Source organism: Rutidosis leptorrhynchoides, chromosome 2 (assembly GCF_046630445.1).
Source record: "Rutidosis leptorrhynchoides isolate AG116_Rl617_1_P2 chromosome 2, CSIRO_AGI_Rlap_v1, whole genome shotgun sequence".
Classification (NCBI taxonomy): Eukaryota; Viridiplantae; Streptophyta; class Magnoliopsida; order Asterales; family Asteraceae; genus Rutidosis; species Rutidosis leptorrhynchoides.
Window position 1 is genome coordinate 623591357 of NC_092334.1, and position 20603 is coordinate 623611959.

At 32.7% G+C, this 20603-nt stretch overlaps 1 protein-coding gene and 1 long non-coding RNA gene across 2 annotated transcripts; both read right to left on the bottom strand.

The window, feature by feature from the left end:
- Positions 1-4605: 4605 nt before the first annotated feature.
- Positions 4606-5232, bottom strand: LOC139893586 (zinc finger protein ZAT11-like). Its single transcript, XM_071876752.1, has one exon. It carries the CDS (start codon positions 5181-5183, stop codon positions 4656-4658), a length of 528 nt encoding a protein of 175 aa, XP_071732853.1. The 5' UTR covers positions 5184-5232; the 3' UTR covers positions 4606-4655.
- A 12269-nt stretch (positions 5233-17501) lies between these two features.
- On the bottom strand, positions 17502-20250 carry LOC139893587 (uncharacterized). Its single transcript, XR_011774629.1, has 3 exons — positions 19691-20250; positions 19570-19619; positions 17502-17771 (listed from the first exon to the last, which is right to left on the bottom strand). It is a non-coding gene; the product is annotated as an uncharacterized lncRNA (long non-coding RNA).
- Between the last annotated feature and the right edge of the window lie 353 nt (positions 20251-20603).

The window sequence follows — 20603 nt, forward strand, 5'->3', positions numbered from 1 at the left end:
ATAGCCACCGCCGTGGAAGTGGCCATGGCCGATCACTCCTCCAACAATAACAACAACCACAACAACAACAATCAAGGGGCCGGTAACTCAAGCGAAGGGTGCTCCTACAAAGCCTTCATGGGGTGCAAACCTCACACTTTTGATGGAACCGGGGGACCGGTTGTACTCACTCGATGGTTCGAACAAACGGAAGCCGTTTTTAGCATAAGCGGTTGTCGAGACCAAGATAAAGTCAAATATTCCACCCACACCTTTGTCGGTATCGCCCTCACGTGGTGGAACACGTTTGTACAATCGGTGGGTACCGATGAAGCTCACACCCTCTCTTGGGCCGATTTGAGGGAAAGGATGATCGTCGAATTTTTCCCTCGTGAAGAAACCCGAAAGCTCGAACAAGAGCTAAGAACTTTAAAACGAATATGTTTTAATATGAAATAAGGATTAGATATTGCTTAATTTTTTTCAAGTACCGGTATGCTTTGGAAATTGATGGTGTGATGTATGTGATTACATCAAGTGACCAATATAGTGTGGTGTTAGGAAAATTAAGCATGGTCTAGTGGAAGAATATTGTGATGGAGCTTAAGTACTTTAGTACTTGTAAAAGCCAACCATGAATTATGGTTTAATTCACAATGGAAATCCTTAAGACATATTAAATAATATTGAGTTTACTATTGATCAAAAGGATTATACGTCTACAAGTTGTTGGTTTTTAACACTTGGTATAGATGGGGTATCTTGGATCAAAGTTATAATGTTGAGATTATTGAGACTATAAACTTGTTTCCATTACTTCTTAGTTTTAGAAGTGGATGGACTAGGGTATGTTTATAATTATAATCTCACTTCTAATGTAATGGTAATAGTTGTGTACACAAGGATAATGGGATACATTATCAAGGGTGTATGAATTATAGGTTACATTGATTACTTGTGAAAAGTGGACATATGCAAGGACTAATCAATCAATTGATTTGAGTACTCACAAGTTTCTTATAGTATAGTAAGAATTTGGCAAATCCTTGGTTTAAAGGATTGCAAAAGAATGGAAGTTGATTGAAGTCATAATGAATAAGATCAAAGTTCATGGTGATCCCTAGTTATGGGATGTCACATGACTAAGACATGTGTTTGAATGTATAAGTGAAAGTCTAGCTAGACGCTTATGCCTTAAACAAATAGTGTTTCATGAGGTCTATCACGAATGAAGTGATGTATGTGGATTTTGTTGGGTCACAACAAAGTTTGACTAAATCACTTGAGAAAAGCATTAGCCGGTAGTGCGAACAAGTTGGATAATGTTGTGGGATTGAAGTCCATTTAGATCTTCCATAATGGGATACCCAATTCCCTTCTAGTACAACACTGGGAGCTGAATTCAATGAGGAAAGCCTACTATCTGAAGATTGGAACACATTAAATATATGATCCCAAAGTATGTGTTCGGACCCGTGAGATAAAGAAGGTTGAAGTTAAATACTTCTTAATAGTTGTCTTGAAAAATTGCATCACGGGAGCAAGATTAAAAGAAACTACCTATGTGAACATAAGGTTAAGCCGCCTCAAGAAAGCTTGAGACTTAGCTTTTGATATGTTAATGAGAGGATTGAGACACATGGCTTATAATAGTGTCGGGTTAATTGTAGAAAGTATGGAACTAGTGTGTATATTATCGACAGGTTTTCAAATGAATTGATGGGTTCAAATTATTAGAGCACCCTGATTTTCGAATTCTTGCAAGTGTAATATACTATGTGTAAATTCAATCCATGTGATATTTACACTTATGAACTAGTTATCTGTTTGTTGGTATTTTAGTAATCAAGGATCATACTAAAATGGGGGGAAATTGTTGGTGATTTTAGCATGATCCAACGTCATTTTAGTTGATTGGATTACTAAGTTGAAAGTGATCGAACCATTGAAACGCTACACGGATTTGGGGAGTGTGTAGTACACGTTCGTAAAGTGTAAAATGGTTTGTGGATATGATAGTGAGCTTGGAAATAACATTTGGAACTTAAGGAATGCGAAACACGACTTGAAAGAATGCGAAACGCGACTTGAAAGGCTAAACACACTTGAAAATAAGCTTAAACTTAATTTTGGTGTGCAGTAGCTTTAATCCGCGGTGCGGCTCCTGGGCCCGCGGCGCAGCTTAAGGCATGATTTCAAGGTCGAGAGTTTTTGCATGTTTGGAAGTGTTTTTCTTTGTTAGCCCGCGGCGCGGCTCCTGGACCCGCGGCACTGCTTAACACATGGACGCTAAAAAGGTGCCATTTTTACCCAAAAGGTGCATTTGATCCCCAAACGTTTTGGGGTTGTTCCAGGACATTTATGAACGGTTTTTACATGTATTTGGACTTGTTTAAGCACAAATACATGAGTATAAAATCCAAGCTATGTATGGGATATCATGAAAGGTTGTGACTTTTGGTAAACACCTTTTGACCCATTATAAATATATGGATTCATTTCCATATGAAAGGTTAGACACATTACACAATGTTCCAGATTTTGAAGATGTCTAACACACTTTCAACACAAAGCTTCCAGATTTTACAATCTACAATTGCAAGGAACAATTATCTTTTGGTCAAGACGACTGTTCATACTAGTCTTATCCTAATAGTGATTTCGTGTAACCCGTGACCAAGTGGGTCGAAATACTCTATTATGAAAGTGTTCATACGATTCTAGTATCAATCCGGTTATTGATTCTTTACCCACTAATCCATATTTCTCCAACAATTTAAGAGAGTATTTTTGGAAATCAAGACCGGGGTGAATCTGTGAAGTTTGAAGGCATGGATTTTGGTATATGGCAGAAAAATATGGACTTATGGGATTCATATTGGATGTGCATAAGGATATGATCATCAAGTAGATGGATGAAGATTCATATGGGAGTTTCATATGGTGGAACTCTAAGAGTACGCATTTTCTGTTTATATTGTTTTATTTTATGCCTTGATTGATGAGATTGATGATATGAATAAGAATGGACACATGAAACTAGTTAAATTATATGTCTAAATTAATTGGTGTTTGACGTGCTTCATATTAAAACAGTTTGCATGAATGATACGGAGAATTTATTAAATGGTGTCTTACACCATGTATTCATCTTGTGATGAATGAATGGTACTCATTTTACTGTTTTTAATAACACAAAAATTTATTTATTCTTATTCTGAAAACATATCATCAATCAATAATTCATTTATTTGTATATGGAAGTAATAAGATATGTCGGTTACATACTTGGACTAATATACATATACTTACAAAAGTAGTATGTATGTGGCATTTATGAATGACATACATTCATATCTGTTTATAGTCGTAACCGTCTTATGGTTTGTTCATGCCGGCTGTGTCTCTAAATTATGGTAAAGCACAATTGTTAAGACTGACTATAATAAATGAATTATGAAACTGGTTAGAAAAATAATGATTTGGTTTTGTGGCTGTTTTGTAAATGGCAAAACAAATATAAAGGCTGATTTTATTCTTGGTGTCAATAACTTGAGAAATACACAACGGTCAAGTTTGAAAATGCATATACATGTATTATATGCGTATGGTGGTAAACTAGTTGTGATAAACTATATGTGAATATTTGATGTCAATAAAAGGATGTGTTTAATATGTTCTTTGGAAATTGACATGGAAACCCCTTATGGTTGTTCATATTATGATTGTTGGTAAAACAATGGATTGTTTGATAACAACTGTTAGGATATTTACGGGTAGTAATAATCCGTGGAAAAGTCACAAGACAACATTATATGATTGTAAAGTGACTGTTTTGGTTACCAAATAAATGTCCATGAAATATTTATTCATTGATGAGATATGTCCATAAATCTTTTGATGTTTATCAAGATGGTACAAGTAAGTGAAACGAATATGTTTTAATATGAAATAAGGATTAGATATTGCTTAATTGTCACAAGACAACAATCCATGAAATATTTATTGCTTAATTGCTTTGGAAATTGGTGGTGTGATGTATGTGATTACATCAAGTGACCAATATAGCGTGGTGTTAGGAAAATTAAGCATGGTCTAGTGGAAGAATATTGTGATAGAGCTTAAGTACTTTAGTACTTGTAAAAGCCAACCATGAATTATGGTTTAATTCGCAATGGAAATCCTTAAGGCATATTAAATAATATTGAGTTTACTATTGATCAAGAGGATTATACATCTACAAGTTGTTGGTTTTTAACAACGCTTGCCCCAGGGCAAAGTTATAATGGGGTATCTTGGATCAAAATTATAATGTTGAGATTATTGAGACTATAAACTTGTTTCCATTACTTCTTAGTTTTAGAAGTGGATGGACTATGGTATGTTTCCATTACTTCCCCCTTTTCCTCTTGGTTACTTGCTTCCGAATCCAGCCAATCCCAAATGCAATACTATATGCCAATTATCTCCCACGTAATTTCCACTACTCTTTCGAATAAAATAAATAAGCAAAAAATGATTCACGTGTATCATCATGATCTTGTATGAAATGCTAAATTGAAGAAGAAACACTTCATGTCAAAGTATAATTGTGACTAAAGTCTAATTAATCAGTTTACATGTATGAACAAAGTAAAAAAAATGTTTTAATAACAATCATATGTCATATATACACATCATATAAATAATTCAATTGTGGTTAGAGCCGCCTTCCCGAATTGAAACTCCAAATCATTCTCTAAAGGTGTCAAGTTTAAATCTAAACTAAAAACTCTTCGACTACTAACTTTTTTCACCATGTCATCAAAAGACGAATCAACCTTTTGCATCGGTTGGTTCTCGTTCATCGTAGTCCCTCTATGCCTTCTCATATGTCCACCCAACGCTTGCCCTAGGGCAAACTCTAGCCCACATATTGAGCATTCGTGTGACTTAGGCTTCATAGGCACCAAATTTGTACCATGTTTCAAGTCACCTTCATTATTAACTCGGGGCTTCTTATGACTAGTTCTATGTCCACCTAATGCTTGGAACGACCGGAACTGACGGTTACATGTTTTACACTCAAAAACCCGACTTGGCGAGTCATCATATGGCTCGTTGCTTGATAGTTCCTTTGAAAGTAGCATCAAACTATTAGCCATGATGGTTATGGCCGAGTCGAATTCGAACTCTCTAGATCTCTTCATCGGTAGATAGACCATTTTGTAATATTAACATATAAGGTAAAATAATAATAACAAAGTATATGAATTTTCTAATATTTAAGGCTAAACCTCTGAAAGTACAACAACAACAACAACAACAACAACAACAACAACAACAACAAAAACAAGTAATGAAATTTTAAGAGTATTTTTTTTTTTTTTTTTTTTTTCGTGAAAAGAAAAAGTGTAGTGAAAGATAAGAAGGGTAGTAGGCTCTATTGAGTCGACAGCAATCGTCGATTTATTGGCGACTTGACTGACTCTTAGAGCCTAAATTAAATTCCAGGCAGGATTTAAAACCCATGGAAATTTGATTCTACCATTTTCATGGCGTCTACTTATTTTTGTTTTATTATTTTTTATTTTTTTTAAAAAACTTTTTCCTACTTAAAGGCCGGAGGTCCTCTCGGAAGCAATCTCTTTATCCGTCGAATAGAGAGAGTGATGACTTTCTCTACTTTTGAGAGTGTTTCACTCTGGGTGGAGAAATGACTTGTTTTTATTCTCGGATAGGGGAAGGATTGTCTACATCTCACCTCCCCCATACACCACTCATGTGGTATTGGGTTTTGTTGTTGTTGTTGTTGTTGTAAAAAGTGTAGTTTTGTATGAATGTGGGATTGGATTGAATGAAAAAAATGAGGTAAATGTAATTTGGGGTGGAGGTATTTGTAGGTGTCTAAGTGTTGACTTATTTAAGTTTGACCAAAGAGTATGAAGGATGAAAGTGACACGCAGTTGCTTGATTTAGTTGACAATTGAATAAATATAAGAAATATTGGGGGTGGTAAAGTGTATAAGTATCAAAATGGTGGTGTGGATGTGAAAGATAAGAAGGGTAGTTGGCCTACTCAGCCGTCATGGACCACGTAAGTCTGACTCAAACGTTTAAGCTAACTAGCTAAGAACTATCAAAAAGTCAATTCGATCTTTAGTTTGTTGCCAAAATGAGACTTGTATGTATTCTAGAAGAGTCATGGTTACGGAAGATTGACTGAATGACGTTGAATTTATATCATACTTCCGTATTTCCGTATGCAATCTATGAAAGTACCCGTGAAAACACGGATTTAATTAAACGAAATATGTTTTAGGTATTAAGCGAATGTAAATACTAAAGTCGTTTGTTTTAGAATATGTTGACAATCAGATAGACAAAACATTAGCCTTTGAATGAAAATGCAAGTGTTAAAATACAATAAAGTAAGAAAAATACATTAAAGTGAACGAAACTATAAGTATTTTCATAAAACCACTTGACTATATTGAATAAACTGTAATAATCAACACCTTCAAATGAATAAATAAATAAATGAAGAATATAAACAGTTGTAAAAAAAACAGTGAATCAACAACTTTTATACGTAGATGCTTGGACACAAATGTAATCGAGAGACATTGAAGATCTTTAGCAAAATAAGTGGATGATTATCTCATATCTGCTAATCATAACAACAAAAGTTCACAAATTCACCATCATCATCTCCATAGAAAAAATAAAACAAATATTGTTTTAGTTTATACATTTTCACCCATTAAAACCTTTCAAACCAATAAGTACTCTTCTAAATGCCAAATATTTTCAACTTTAGCTTCCGAGAGTATTGAGATCTTGAATGTACTCATAAGTATGTCGACATTCTTGTTGTTATACTGCATAATGTGAATTTTAGGTGTGCAATTTGTGACTTGTGAATGAACTGTTTAATGGCAAAAGGATTATTTATATAAACAATACTTCGACGTTATAGTTTAAATGAATTATCGTAATTGAGGATCTTTTCCAAAATTTAGGCTGCAATCGTCCGTTGTTATAGCACATATTGGGGAAATAATTGGTGGATACTTATCATTTAGCTAAAATTTTGAAAAAAAAAATGTAACTGCTTTTATCTAAATTAAATGACGCGTATGTTTATCTTCTCTTTATTTGTAATTCATCTTAATTTTGGGATACAATATTAACGTGATTATTATAAAATATATTTATGTCATATTGGGATTTTATCATAAAAACAAAAACGTGATATGATTGTATAAATTAACGTGATTTGATCGGTTATTTTCTTCTGCATTATAGGATATGATAATGAAATACTAACTAAGAGTTGATTAGTTGAAAATTTAAATTAAATGAAAAAATACTCTAAGATAATTTTTATCTTGACTAATTCTTAACATCCATTTTTTAAATGTTATTTAAATTTTAATATGTTAAGATATTAGTTGATATGCTCGTATTCACCTGTTACTCCAAATTACCTAGGATATGATAATTTTAAATTTTGAAGATATGAGTTTTTTAAATTGTGTGATCTGACAATTTTAAAATGTGATAATTTCAATTTTTTTGAATACATGATATTTTCAAGTTGTGTGATCGTTAATTATGATTTCACCATTCTTTTCTGATATACTAATTAAGAATTAATTGGTTTAAATTATTATTGGGTTAACGAATTGAGTTGGTATAACAAATGAAATCATTTTACATTAGGAAGATATCATATTTTTAAATTTTTCGAATTTTAAATTTAATTTGAAGGTTTAAACCTAATTAACTTGTTCCTATTATTCAGGAGTTTTAATTTTGTTTTTAACTAAAAAACTCATTCGTGTTTGCTGTTAATTAATACTTTGTATTTTTATATATTAATTCGTTTTTGTTTTTAACTGCATTTTTAATTATAACTAAGGGGTAAGGCCCGTGAGTTGCACGATTAGGTTCACGTTTCAATAATGTTATGTTTGTGTGAAGGTTGGAATGTAAATATGGTTGTCCATATTTGCATCTTAATAGGAGATCCCCATAAACATTATCCGAATAAAAATCACATAATAAGGTCAATCAATATGACTGATAACCAACGTGAAATCATCACAGCAAAATCTAAAACATGAAATCAAAAGTAACAGAACATAGATCAAAATATACATATCCTTCCATCAGATTGTTTTATGTTAAAATTCAACAAATCAAAGAATTACTAAAATATAAGTTTAACATAATAGAATAATTTTACTCAACAACATAGAAAGTATTTGTTATCTCACAAACTGATGGTGCTATGTGGAACGATAAAGTTAGTTTGGTATAGCCTGAAACTGTGAAACACAAAAAAATTGTGTCAAAACTTGATATTGAGCACACATATTGAAGAGAACATGAGGGAGGTTAGGTTATGGATCAAATAATTGTTATTAGATATCATATACCATAATGAAAAGTTAGATGATAATAATAACTAACCATTTATTTGTTAGGTGGACCGTGTGAATATAAATGACCTTCCTTCGAACTGTTGTTGCTCCCTTAATGGCTGAAAAAAGCACATTTGAATTTGGACGTGTGAGGTAATATTTACATAATAAATAAACATACACGGTTATAATATGTATTGTAGTTGTAGTGGGCACGATTCATCCCATGTTTCAATAACGTAATTCTCGTGCTTTGTTCCACCACTGATGGAATTAAGAGACTACATATCTAGAGATACTTAATTTTTCATTTGTTCTTTTTGAAACCGATGGTGCAGCTGAACCATAAACACGGTCTGATAGTGCTAAAAATTGTGATGTTCAAATTTCATACTAATCACATATATTGTAGCGAACACGTTAGAGTGACTCATTATTAGAATAAACATTTTATTAACTGTTCGAATTCATATATAGTTATTACACATACTAATGTTCACTGTCATCAACTACTCAACATGCAGTTAAGGGTAACATGCATCTGAGGTGAGGTAGGTTGACATAATTGGATCATGAGAACATGGGCTTATAAATTAGTTATATACCCGTTGATCAGAGATAATAAATTTCGAACTGATGGATGCTCCATGGATGGTATTACTTTTCCGATTTTCGGCATATCAGGACACGTATTGGAGCATCACTATCTCCAATTTGAAGCTGGTCGAAATAGACAATTGAACTTTTGTGAGGAGCTGCCCTTAAAGTTTCGGTGGATTGACTCATTTTGGGAGGAAAGTGTGTTTGTATTTGATGGTTTACTGTAGTTGATAGAATGTTTTATATATATATAAAACTATCGAACTTAGACATTCGGGTCTAATTAAGTGTGAGTAACATTTATTAGTTACATAATTATACATAATTAAAATTATTAAACTTAGATGGTTAGTGAAGGGTCAAGAAATGTTACTATTCCTATCCTATAAATGAGATCAGTTAATGATGAAGTTAACTCAAATGAAATGAAAGTAGGTTGTTCATCTTCTAATGTGGTCATGTAAATTCATAAATGTGGTCATGTAAATTCAAGTTTAAGGTCAATAGATGATGGAACCCAAACATACCACACCTAAACCCAAACTCAACCCCCCGAATTATCAGTAACAATCAAACTAAAAAAAAAAAAAAAAAACACAAAACACATGTATATCTTCGTTCACCACTCAAACACAACATAAAAAAAATCCTAAAATTTGAAAATCATAAAACATAAAATAAAACTCGATACCAATTTTGTAATCGCACTTATGTATCATTTTATTTATTTGTTTATTACTTTTTCTAATAAAAACAAAAAGTGAAGTGAACTAAATGAATTGAATAAACAGTGAACTAAATGCATTGAATACACCATGTACTTAATCTTTTAGTATTAACACAAAAAAATCCTAAAATTTAAAAATCATAAAACATAAAATAAAACTCAATATCGATGTTGTAATCCCACTTATGTATCATTTTATTTATCTATTTATTACTTTTTTAATACAAATCAAGAAGTAAAGTGAAGTGAACTAAATGGATTGAATATACAATGAACTAAATGCATTGAAATACACCATGTACTCAATCTTTTAGTATTAAGATATATATTTTCCGATATTTACCATTCACTATTTATATAAGTGACTACAAAAAAAACTCATAAATGAAACATACATTTACATAAGTGACTAAAAATGCATAAATAAAAAAATAAATAAAAAATATACTTTTATATAAATGACTACAAAAAAACTCATAAATAAAAACTACATTTACTACTCAATCTTTATATAGTGTATATATTTTTTCCATTATTTACCCTTCACTATTTATATAAGTGACTACCCAAAAAACTCATAAATAAAAAATACATTTATTAAGTCACATTTACTCATTTATATAAGTGACTACCCAGAAAAACTCATAAATAACAAATATATTTATTAAGCCACATTTACTTCTCATGTACTCAATTTTTTATATAGTATAAGATAAGATTAGTAAATGACAATGGCATCATATGGACTTGTGAGAATAAGTGTCTTGATCAAGTAAAATTAAGGTTAAATTAGCAAAATGAGTAATCATCATTTTAGAGATTTAGTGAAAGTTATAGATATTATTATTATTATTATTATAAAGCGTGTATGAATTAAATAATCATACGAGTCGTTTTCTTAATTAATGATAGCATGACACGTGTCTCCGAACATTATAGAGCACTCACGCCTATAAATAGGCCACTTGGACCGTCACTTTTTGGATACTTGAACTTGTGACTGAGAACACACTTTTCATCTCACACAATATATTTCTCACTCTAGAACCTGAAGACTTAGCCGCACAACGCTAAACCAATCGACTCATAGTTTGGCTTTGCAAGGTTGACTTAAGCCACCTCACGGTTTTGGACCATGATCCGGGTATGCAGGGACTCAGTCCCAAGGGTAATAGTCAATCGGCCATCCACCCATCACGCTAAGGAGTTCTAGACCTACATTGATACATACTAGCCGTTAGCCAAAAATAGGTATCATCATATGGCGTCATCCGTTTCAAAGAATCACAAAAAAACGTGCAAAACCAACAAGAACTAAGAAAAGAGTCAATCCCCAACGAGATTTACATAATCCACAATTGGGGAGTAGGACAACGCAGAAAGACATAAGTATCAGAAGAATGCAAGCAACAACTAATAGCATTCCCATCAGTTTTCAATACGAATCCGTCCAATGAACCTGTTGCAAAAGGTAAAGAATGTGCATAACTTGTGCAAACTAAAAACACTATCTACATTTTATAGAAAATTAAGAACTCGTCTAGTGTTTTGTTGATTATTACATGGAATAGTCGTAATTTTTCATCAATAGATCATTCAACTTGAGACCATTAATGATACATTATTTGGAAACAAGACGTTAGGAGCAATGGGAATGTTTTAAGAGGTGCAAATAAGGAGTTGGGGAGTTATGCAACCGTGACAGATGATTGCGTGATTGGTTTAGTCCTCTTAGGTGATCCCAAACTGCTATTCATAAAAAAGGAGTAATATCAAGCAGTCGGCTTCTTGCAGAAAAAGTTCGCGTGATGGTTTCATGTTAATGGGTTTTAGCTTGGGCTTCATGGGCTGCTATTAGGGCTGTAAATGAGCCGAGGTACTCGTGAGCTACTCGAACTCGACTCGTTAAAAATTCGATTCGAGCCGAGCCTAAACGAGCTCGAGCCCGAGTTCGAGCCTAAGTTAGGGCTCGTTTGATAAACGAGCTCGAGCTCGAGCTTTAGATGTCGAGCTCGTTTAAGCTCGCTAGCCTTAACGAGCTTATATATAATATTTTATTATTTTATAATTAAATTATATATATACAAATATTAATATATTTTAATTAAAAAGACGTGTAAGAGTATCTTGGAAACTGATTTCTTGCATGCCAAAGTTAAAGCCAATCAGATTTAATGCGCGTGATCATTTCCCAATATGACGGTTCAGTTTTAAGTAGCAGATATTCTCCGTATATGAGAATTTATCATATGTATTCCATTCAAAATTTCTCTAGACTACAACTTCATGTTCCTTCTCATTTTTGACATTTTTGCATCTCTTAGATGTTCAATCAGATTCAAGTCTGCATGTAGAAGTTATTGGGGGTAACTTTAACCGTCCTTACGAGTTAGTGTTTATTATTTTTCATATTTGGTACATGCAACTAACCTGAGCATCCATACGGATGTTGGTGATTTGGTATATACGGTTGGTTTTAATTGATGCAAACTTATCACTTATTAGTTATTAGTTGAATTTATCTATTTATAAATAATATTATCCTGGACATCTTAATATACACAAGACAAGATAATGGGGCTTAGCATTTCGCATGCAATTACTTTATTGATTATTATTGTAGAAGTTTATTTATAAATTAATCTTATGTGTATATTTATTCTACAGTACTATCAACTCTTGTTACAATGCTTCATTTTACAACAACAACAATACCCAATCCCGCACATGCGAGGTATGGGGGAGGTGAGATGTAGACAATCCTTCCTCTACCGTAGAGTAAGAGTTACAATGCTTCATTTTGTATCAGGTATATTAATACTACGGAGTAATATATAGAAAAAGTGAAGTGAACCGAAGTGTAGTACTCCATTGCAAGCTTCTTCATAAAGGTCTTCACCACTAATGAACCAAATAATTTACACAGTGGTGAACGTACTAGGAGTCTAGGATTGGAGAAAATGTAGAAAATCGTGATGAGGAATATGAAGTATCCTTGAAGGTGTAATCTTTGTGGCTTATGAACTTGAAATCCAAATATGCATAATTTATCTCCTTTAGAGATGTTTTAGGCATAGAATGTGCGTTTTAATTTTCACAGGCTTCTTCGTTTTGTATTGTATTGTTAATTGTTAATTTTCTTAGGCTTCAATGGTTGTAATCAATTATGTTATATTAAGTATTGTAATTGTAATATTGTAATTGTAATGTAATCAGAGAAAATTGATATATAACTGTAAATAAATTTGTTACTTATGATAAAAATTCAATTTTTTGAATATGATTGCTCAAATGGATAAGCGTTCGAGTATTGGTAAACGAGCTCGAGCTTTGCAAAACGATCCAAGTTAATTATTTATAAAAACGAGCTTATCACGAGCCGAGCTCGAGCTCGAGCTTTGCAAAACGATCCATGTTAATTGTTTATAAAAACGAGCTTTTCACGAGCCGAGCTCGAGCTAAAAAATTAAAGCTCGATACGAGCCGAGCTCGAGCTCGAGCTTTCTGAAAATCGAACGAGCCGAGCTCGAACACCATAAAGCTCGGGCTCGGCTCGGCTCGTTTACAGCCCTAGCTGCTATTACGCTTTAGCTTGTGAAATAGTTTTTTTTTTCTCTGGATGTTATGTTCTTCTTGTAATTATATATTATCTATTATCTATGTTGTAGATAGCAAAGTAGATGGAGTAGTATATTCTGTTTTTACATATTAATTTAGTTTATCAACAAAACTAGTTTAAGACTGGTAAAATATGTCGGGTTTTTGAAAAGGACAAATCAAATAATGAAGTGTCTAATTTACGATTTTATATAATATTGGTTAAGATGATTACACACCAAAACAATATCAGAACTAATGTTGAATTAATGATAATAACAAAAGTAAGTTAGAACCCGAAAAACCAAATAACATGAAGTTGAAAACTATAATATTGATAAGCAGTGAAACTTTGTAGTTAATTTTTTGAACGAATTTCCCACAATGTTACTCCATGATTCTAATCTCGTAATGTGTTGATGAATTGTAAAGAGAATGAAAATTGTTTGTTTTATTTTTAGTATACTTTGAACTCATTTTTAAAAAGAGTTAATAATATACAACAACAACAACAACAACAACAACAACAAAACTCAATACCATATAAGTGGTGTATGAGGATGTGAGATGTAGACAATCATTCCCCTATCTGAGAATAAAGACAAATCATTTTTCCACACAGAGTGAAAACACTATCAAAAGTTAAGAAAGTCATCCCTCTCTATTCGACGGATAGAGAGATTGCTTCCGAGTGGACCTTATGCCGATAAATAGGAAAAAGTTTTTAAAAAATAAAATAAAATTGAGACGCCATAAAAATGGTAAAATCAAATTTTCACGAATTTTAAATCCTGCTTGAAATGAATTAATGATATATTATTATACAAAAAATAAGTCTAATATTGATACATCATTATATAAATAACTATAAATGTCAAAATTAATTAATGAAATAGTAAATACAAAATTTAATTTCAATTATAAATGTAACACCCGCGTTTTGGGCCTAGCTGAAATGACCCTATTGACCTTGGGCGTGTTTGTATGTTATTATAATAGTTATTTGTTTATAATTATTTGGTTGTTTAGTTGAGACCAGTTGGTGACAAGGGTCACAGAACAAGTTCGTTTGTTTAATTTGGACTCCGTTAGGGCCGCCTAACGAGGTACGTAAGTTATTAGATAACTGGTAAATACCCGTGTGTGATGAGGTATTGTATTTAACCTAAATATAAAAGGAAGAAGTCAGCTTCTTCTCTCATTTTCTTGAAGCTTCCTAATTAACACCGTACCTTCATCCCTCCCATCTACCAATCCCTAATCCTTAAACATTGATCTTGAGCTCAAATTGGTGTTAGAAGCGTGCTTGTTATCGTTTACTGAGTCTATCAAGGTAAGTAACATGTGTTTTTGTGTTCAATTCGTTGTTAAATTCATGGTTTTGTGTGAGTTTTGTAAAAAGCTTGAATTTGTGTCAAAACAAGTGATTTAAGTGTTGTTATGGTCAAATTGTTGTGGGTTTTAAGTCTATAACAAGTAGTGAACAAGTTGTGGTCGATTTTGGTGTTTAAAACGAGCTCTAGATCGAGATTTGAGGATTTCATCGTGAAGTCTGTAGCCTTTGTTCAGTTTCTGAGGAAGATGAACACAGTCGGCCGACTGTCAGTCGACAATCGACCGACTGAGGGTTCAACCGACCGATTATTTAGTGAACCGACTGACTGAGATTTACCTTCGGCCGATTGATGTAATACCAAATGAATCGACCGACTGGAAAGGTCAGTCGACCGGTTGTGTCTACAGTCGACCGACTGTCAGTGTCAGTCGACCGACTGAGTGCCCAGGGTAAAATATTTACCAAAGTGCCTTTTTCTAGCTGTTATGCTGCCCGTTTGTATTTTTGTGTTCAGAATGTAAATTTTGAAAGTGCATAAGTGTTAGGTGGACTTTTAGCGGCGCTTTTTGTTTTTGATTTATGTACTGTGTTGTTTTGTGTTAACGGATAGAAACTAACTTGATTTGCCTTATGTTCAGGTGATAAGGATAAGGAAGAAGCTCAGTGATACTTTATCTGAGCTGGTTGCTAATAATCGGTGAGTGGGATTATCTCTGGGTGTAGTATAGAGTAGCAAGTTGCGCTACTATGTTTATATTGTTGATAGTTGCCATGATTAGTAGTTATGTTGTATAATTGATCGCAGTTAAGGTTGCCATGCTTTTAGTAGTATTAGTTGCCTGTAGTAGTAGTAGTTGACTGGTTGTATGTGCACAAGTTGTTGTTGTTGTTGTTGTTGTTGGAACCTATTGTTGTTAGGTTCAGCTCAGAGAGGTCAACCTAGTTGTGGTTGGGTCTAGTTGGCTACTGTTTGTTGAGTATAGTGCTGAATGACGCATCACCTGCGTGTGGATGACTTTACTGGGGATTCAGTAGTAAAGACTATCGGTAGACGATAGACTGATCAGCTAGTGGTCGTGTGCCCGTACAAGCCGCCGATCCTCTAGTTGGAGCACAGTTGCTAGTTGTTGTTTGTTGTATGTGGTTGCATATAGCTGTTGATATAGGAGTACAAGTTGGTACTGTATGCTAGACCTTTTGATAGTTCCATTCACATAGCCTTGTGCTAACCCCTCACCTCCTCCCTTGCAGGTTTTGGATCTTAGTGCTGGTAAGGAAGATAGTCGGGCTGACGATATTTTTGACAAGACGAACTCTGATGTTTTAAGTTTTGTAAATATGTAACTAGTCGTTTAACGTAACACTTGTGGTTTGTAATAAAGTAATTAACTTATGTTTTGTGATAATCATGTTTGTAACTAGCTAAGGGTATTTTTGTAAACTCAGTCTTCCGCTGTGATTTAAAAAAAAAATTAAGGTGTTACAATAAATGCCCGAATTAATTGAAGAAATGGTCAATAGGAACTTAAATTGCAAAAAGACACATATTATATAAATTACTAGCCTTTAAGAGCCCGTGCATTGCACGGCGACTCTTAATCAAACTAACTGAAAACGTATATATTATTTCAATTAACGATATGATAAAGAAAGTATCACAAATATACTTTATACTTGTGGATAAAATAAACATAAAATGGTTATTTTTTTTTTTTTGCTTTACACAAAACATATAGGTTAAGGCTATTAATTCCGACATTATTTTTTTTATTTTAAGAGCCCATGTGTTGCATGAAAGCTCTATAAAATAGTATACGAAAATGTTCGTTTTGGGACCGATTAAGTGTATGATACAATTACAAATTTACAGTAAATCTAAAATGCCATACATGGTTATAAATCATGAACTGAACTTTTTGATGCCTTTAAATGCCTTTCACAATCTGATAAATATAATCTCAGACAACTTAGTCCTCCAAATTTAATTAAAATACATCGATTACTAAATTCCTACAAAATTAGTGTAAGAAGTGCCAGAACCTCAACAAAAGAATTACGGTGATAGAATCTTAAAGAAGACGCTAGGCTTCGAAATAGAATGGAATGATTCCAGTTACCTTCACTGCCCGTGAATCCCTTCTCTTTTTCTATTCCAGTAGTCTTAGACAATACATATTTTGAATAGCACAATAGCATATAAAAGTCAATAAACACTTAATAGTACTAATAGCAAATAAAAGTCAACAAACACTTACAAATCGGATCAAAATGTGTAATAATTTGTTCAACTAACATGGGCCATAACACTTTTTGTTGGAAATTTATTACAAAAATATGAGAATAAATAGTGATCAACAAATAAAATGTAAAATCTAAAAATAATGATTTATGATGTTGTATGCTCAGATGTACATTATGGAGGACTTTCAACCCAGTTTGAAACATTCTTTTTTACCCAAAACTTTTAACCACTCCACACGTTAAAATTCAAACATAACTCGAACAACTAATTCTCACAAGTAAACCAGTTAAACTGCCACCTCTATATATTCAATGAAAACTTACAAAGATGACAAACATAGGTAATAATGAGCATGATATATTACTACAGTTAGTTTACAAACAAAATGTGACGTTGATTTCTAGTTCACTTTATCGTTCAATGCTACATAAGTTGTACATGAGCGAAGCTTTTCGAAAGTGGCTAGGAACGGGCGCCCCTATTAGAGTGGTCATAGAAACCCATAAAAGCGTTTCTGGAACTCAATAGAATATAAAACAGAAAACAGTAAGACAAAAAAAATACATGCATTATAATCAGTGAAGAGTATTTCATAATATATAATGATGATCTGAAACGATAACACGTTTTATCACAGAGTACCAACAGTAAAATTGATTAAAAAACCATATGTTTTCATAAATGGCATGCCTACTTTTTTATACTCTAAAAATTCTAGAGAAATATATACAGTTGACACATACTAATCGTCTACACATCCCAATCTTTTCGTCTACACATCCCAATCTTTTCGTCTCTTCGGTAGCGTATTAGGTGCACATCTCAATGAACATTCAAATCAACAAATGAAGATAGATGATAACCGCTACCATCCCAAAGTATCTGCACTATCACAGAAACACATATGATACCAAGCGAAGTGAAACAAATTATTGCATGTAAATGCCCATAAAAAAGGCTTAAACACATCATACATGATAAAATATCACGAAATTATAACACAAAGTAATACTTTTCTAACTGAACAATGAACAATAATATAGTAAAAGAACAAAATACTATCATATATCATCTATCATCTATGACTTAAGAGTATATCTTGAAGGTGAGACCCATACTATAAAAATTAGATCAAATGGGTTTTGAGAATAATTAGGCCTGGCAATGTAAATCAAAACCTAAAAAAAAAAGGTCTAATGGGGTTCCCGTTAACCTATTGGGTTATATACAAAATATAAAGCAACGGGTCCTAAGAGTATCAATTCCTAAAACTCAAGAAATAAGATAGGTCAAATGGGTCGAGCATCAAGAAAATACTAAGATTTCATCCGTCAAACATTTATGAAAGCATTCATGGCTATATCATTTATTATGTATATTAATATTTTCTTATACATATAATATAATAAATAAAAATAATAAATAATAAATAATAATAACTAATATAGAATAACACATAAATGTGAAAAGATGTGACCTATTTGGACCAACTTGACCCAAAACCGTTTTCAGCCTGTTACCCAACCCGACCCAACCTGACCCATTTATTGTGGTCACTAATAAACTAACTCATCTACGTTAATGTGTGATAGAGTCTTTTCATTGGACTGCATCTTTGAACTGTGCCAACAATAACTGATGATATAAGATGAATACAGCCTTTGAAACAAAAGAATAGAACAAATTTGAAAAAAAAGTCAGAAATATTATACCTTGCTAATAGATTTTGTTGATTCCATTATGGTGTATTCTTAAAAATTTGTATTACAATCATTTGGTGACTTATATGGAACAACTATAAAATTAAGATCTACTACCGCTACTACATCGGGTGTATTTAAAGATCTATATTGTCGGTGTCCATAGTAAAACCTCTAATCACTTATAACATCCATGACAAAATACACCTGCAATAGTATATTTAGCTCATGACCATATAACCTATCTATTGTAACAATATGACTAAAATAACTTTCGTTGTAGTAGTACATAATGTAATATTCCCATTAGCTTATGAGCATACCAAATTGAGCATATGGACTTTAGTAAGAAAAAAAAGCAAGGTTATAAGCTGATAAGTCATTAGAAATGAGCATAGCAGCTTCTTAAAATGTCACTAAACTTTAAGCACTGAAAATAAGTTTATTTCTCTAATTATTTGATTGGTATTAGAAAGAGTAGGTATAGGTAATAGTCAATACCAAAACAAAAACGTTCGATGTTAAGCCTAATGTCACTCATACCAGGAACTGGTATTTATAGTTTTTTATTAACGGATGCAAACAGCAGCAACATCCCTTTTTAACAACAGTTGAAAACCCATTTAGACTCGACAAACCCAAACATATCATATACCCTATTGTGTTAAAAATAATTTGCATTCATATGCAAAATAATCTCAGTGCATAAACCAACATTGTACTTGATACATAGAACCTTGCGTATTAAAGTTTAGAATAGATCTTATCTGTAAAGTTACATAGTGCAATTAAACATTCAACCAAAACAATGGAAGTTGGTAAATTTAAAAGTATTAACCAATAAACTTATTTATTCCAATTTAAGGGTTATCTTCAGAACAAAGGCCATCGTATTTCCTATTTAATTTCCAGTTGTGCGATCGAAAAGAATTCAATTACAAAAAAAAAAAAAAAAAATGAAAAAATCTAATATTTAATACCATAGAAGAACACCATATGTAGCATATGTTCAACCATTCAATCGATCTATCTGCATATATCAAAAAGGGCCAATCAACTAAGGATATAGAGAATCAATTATGAAATATTTAAAAACAAAACCTGTATATTCGTAGAAGGGAAAACCTCAAATTGGGTTATTGATGAGCGACGTACATGACGATAAACTAACCAACAAAGAAAACCGATAAGGATGTAAAGCTTATTTTTTTAGTTAAACACGATCTCTTACCACACACAAATGCAGATATTGTTTGTTCACATCATCAAAATCAAAATATCTGCTATCGAAAATCGATTCGATCCTGATGCACGAATTGAAGAGTAAATACCTAATTTGAGACGCGTTCATACATACCGTAACTTGGATTGAAGGGATATCAAAATGTAATTTAAAATCATTGCCTTCATACAGGTAAAATTAGTCAGGAAGCGATGGAGATCAGACAAGTTTTAACCCTAATTTTGAGAGAGAAGTGTAAACTTGCAAAATTCATTACAGATAGATTCAACCACATCGCTTCCTCTCTAAATGCTTCGGAATTTCTGAGAACCACTTCGCATCACCATCATCGTGAACCATTAAAAATCAATTAATGATTAGGGTTTCAATCGCCTTCGGAAACCTTAATTCTTACACAAATCGTTCGTTGGGGACCACAACAAACCGCAAATCGACGGAAACACTTCCGGCATAATTATATAATGTTTCGTTTTTATACGAAATTGATAGGGTATTGTGCAAAAAAATTCAAGGAATTCAGTGGTGGTATTGGCGATTAAAAAAACGGCGGCTACCGGCCATCGTCGCCGGAGTAATTGGTTGTAGGGGATTTTTTTTTTTTTACAGAGAAAGAGAAAGAGAAAAGGTGCAGTAGTTGAAAATGCACTCCAGGTGTATTTTTATCAGAATAAAAGGACAAAAACTTTTAAAACAGTAATTCCACATGGCATAAAGGCTTTGAATGAAAGGACAGTCTGACACATAGGATTTAAATTTCACGCTTTGTAAAGT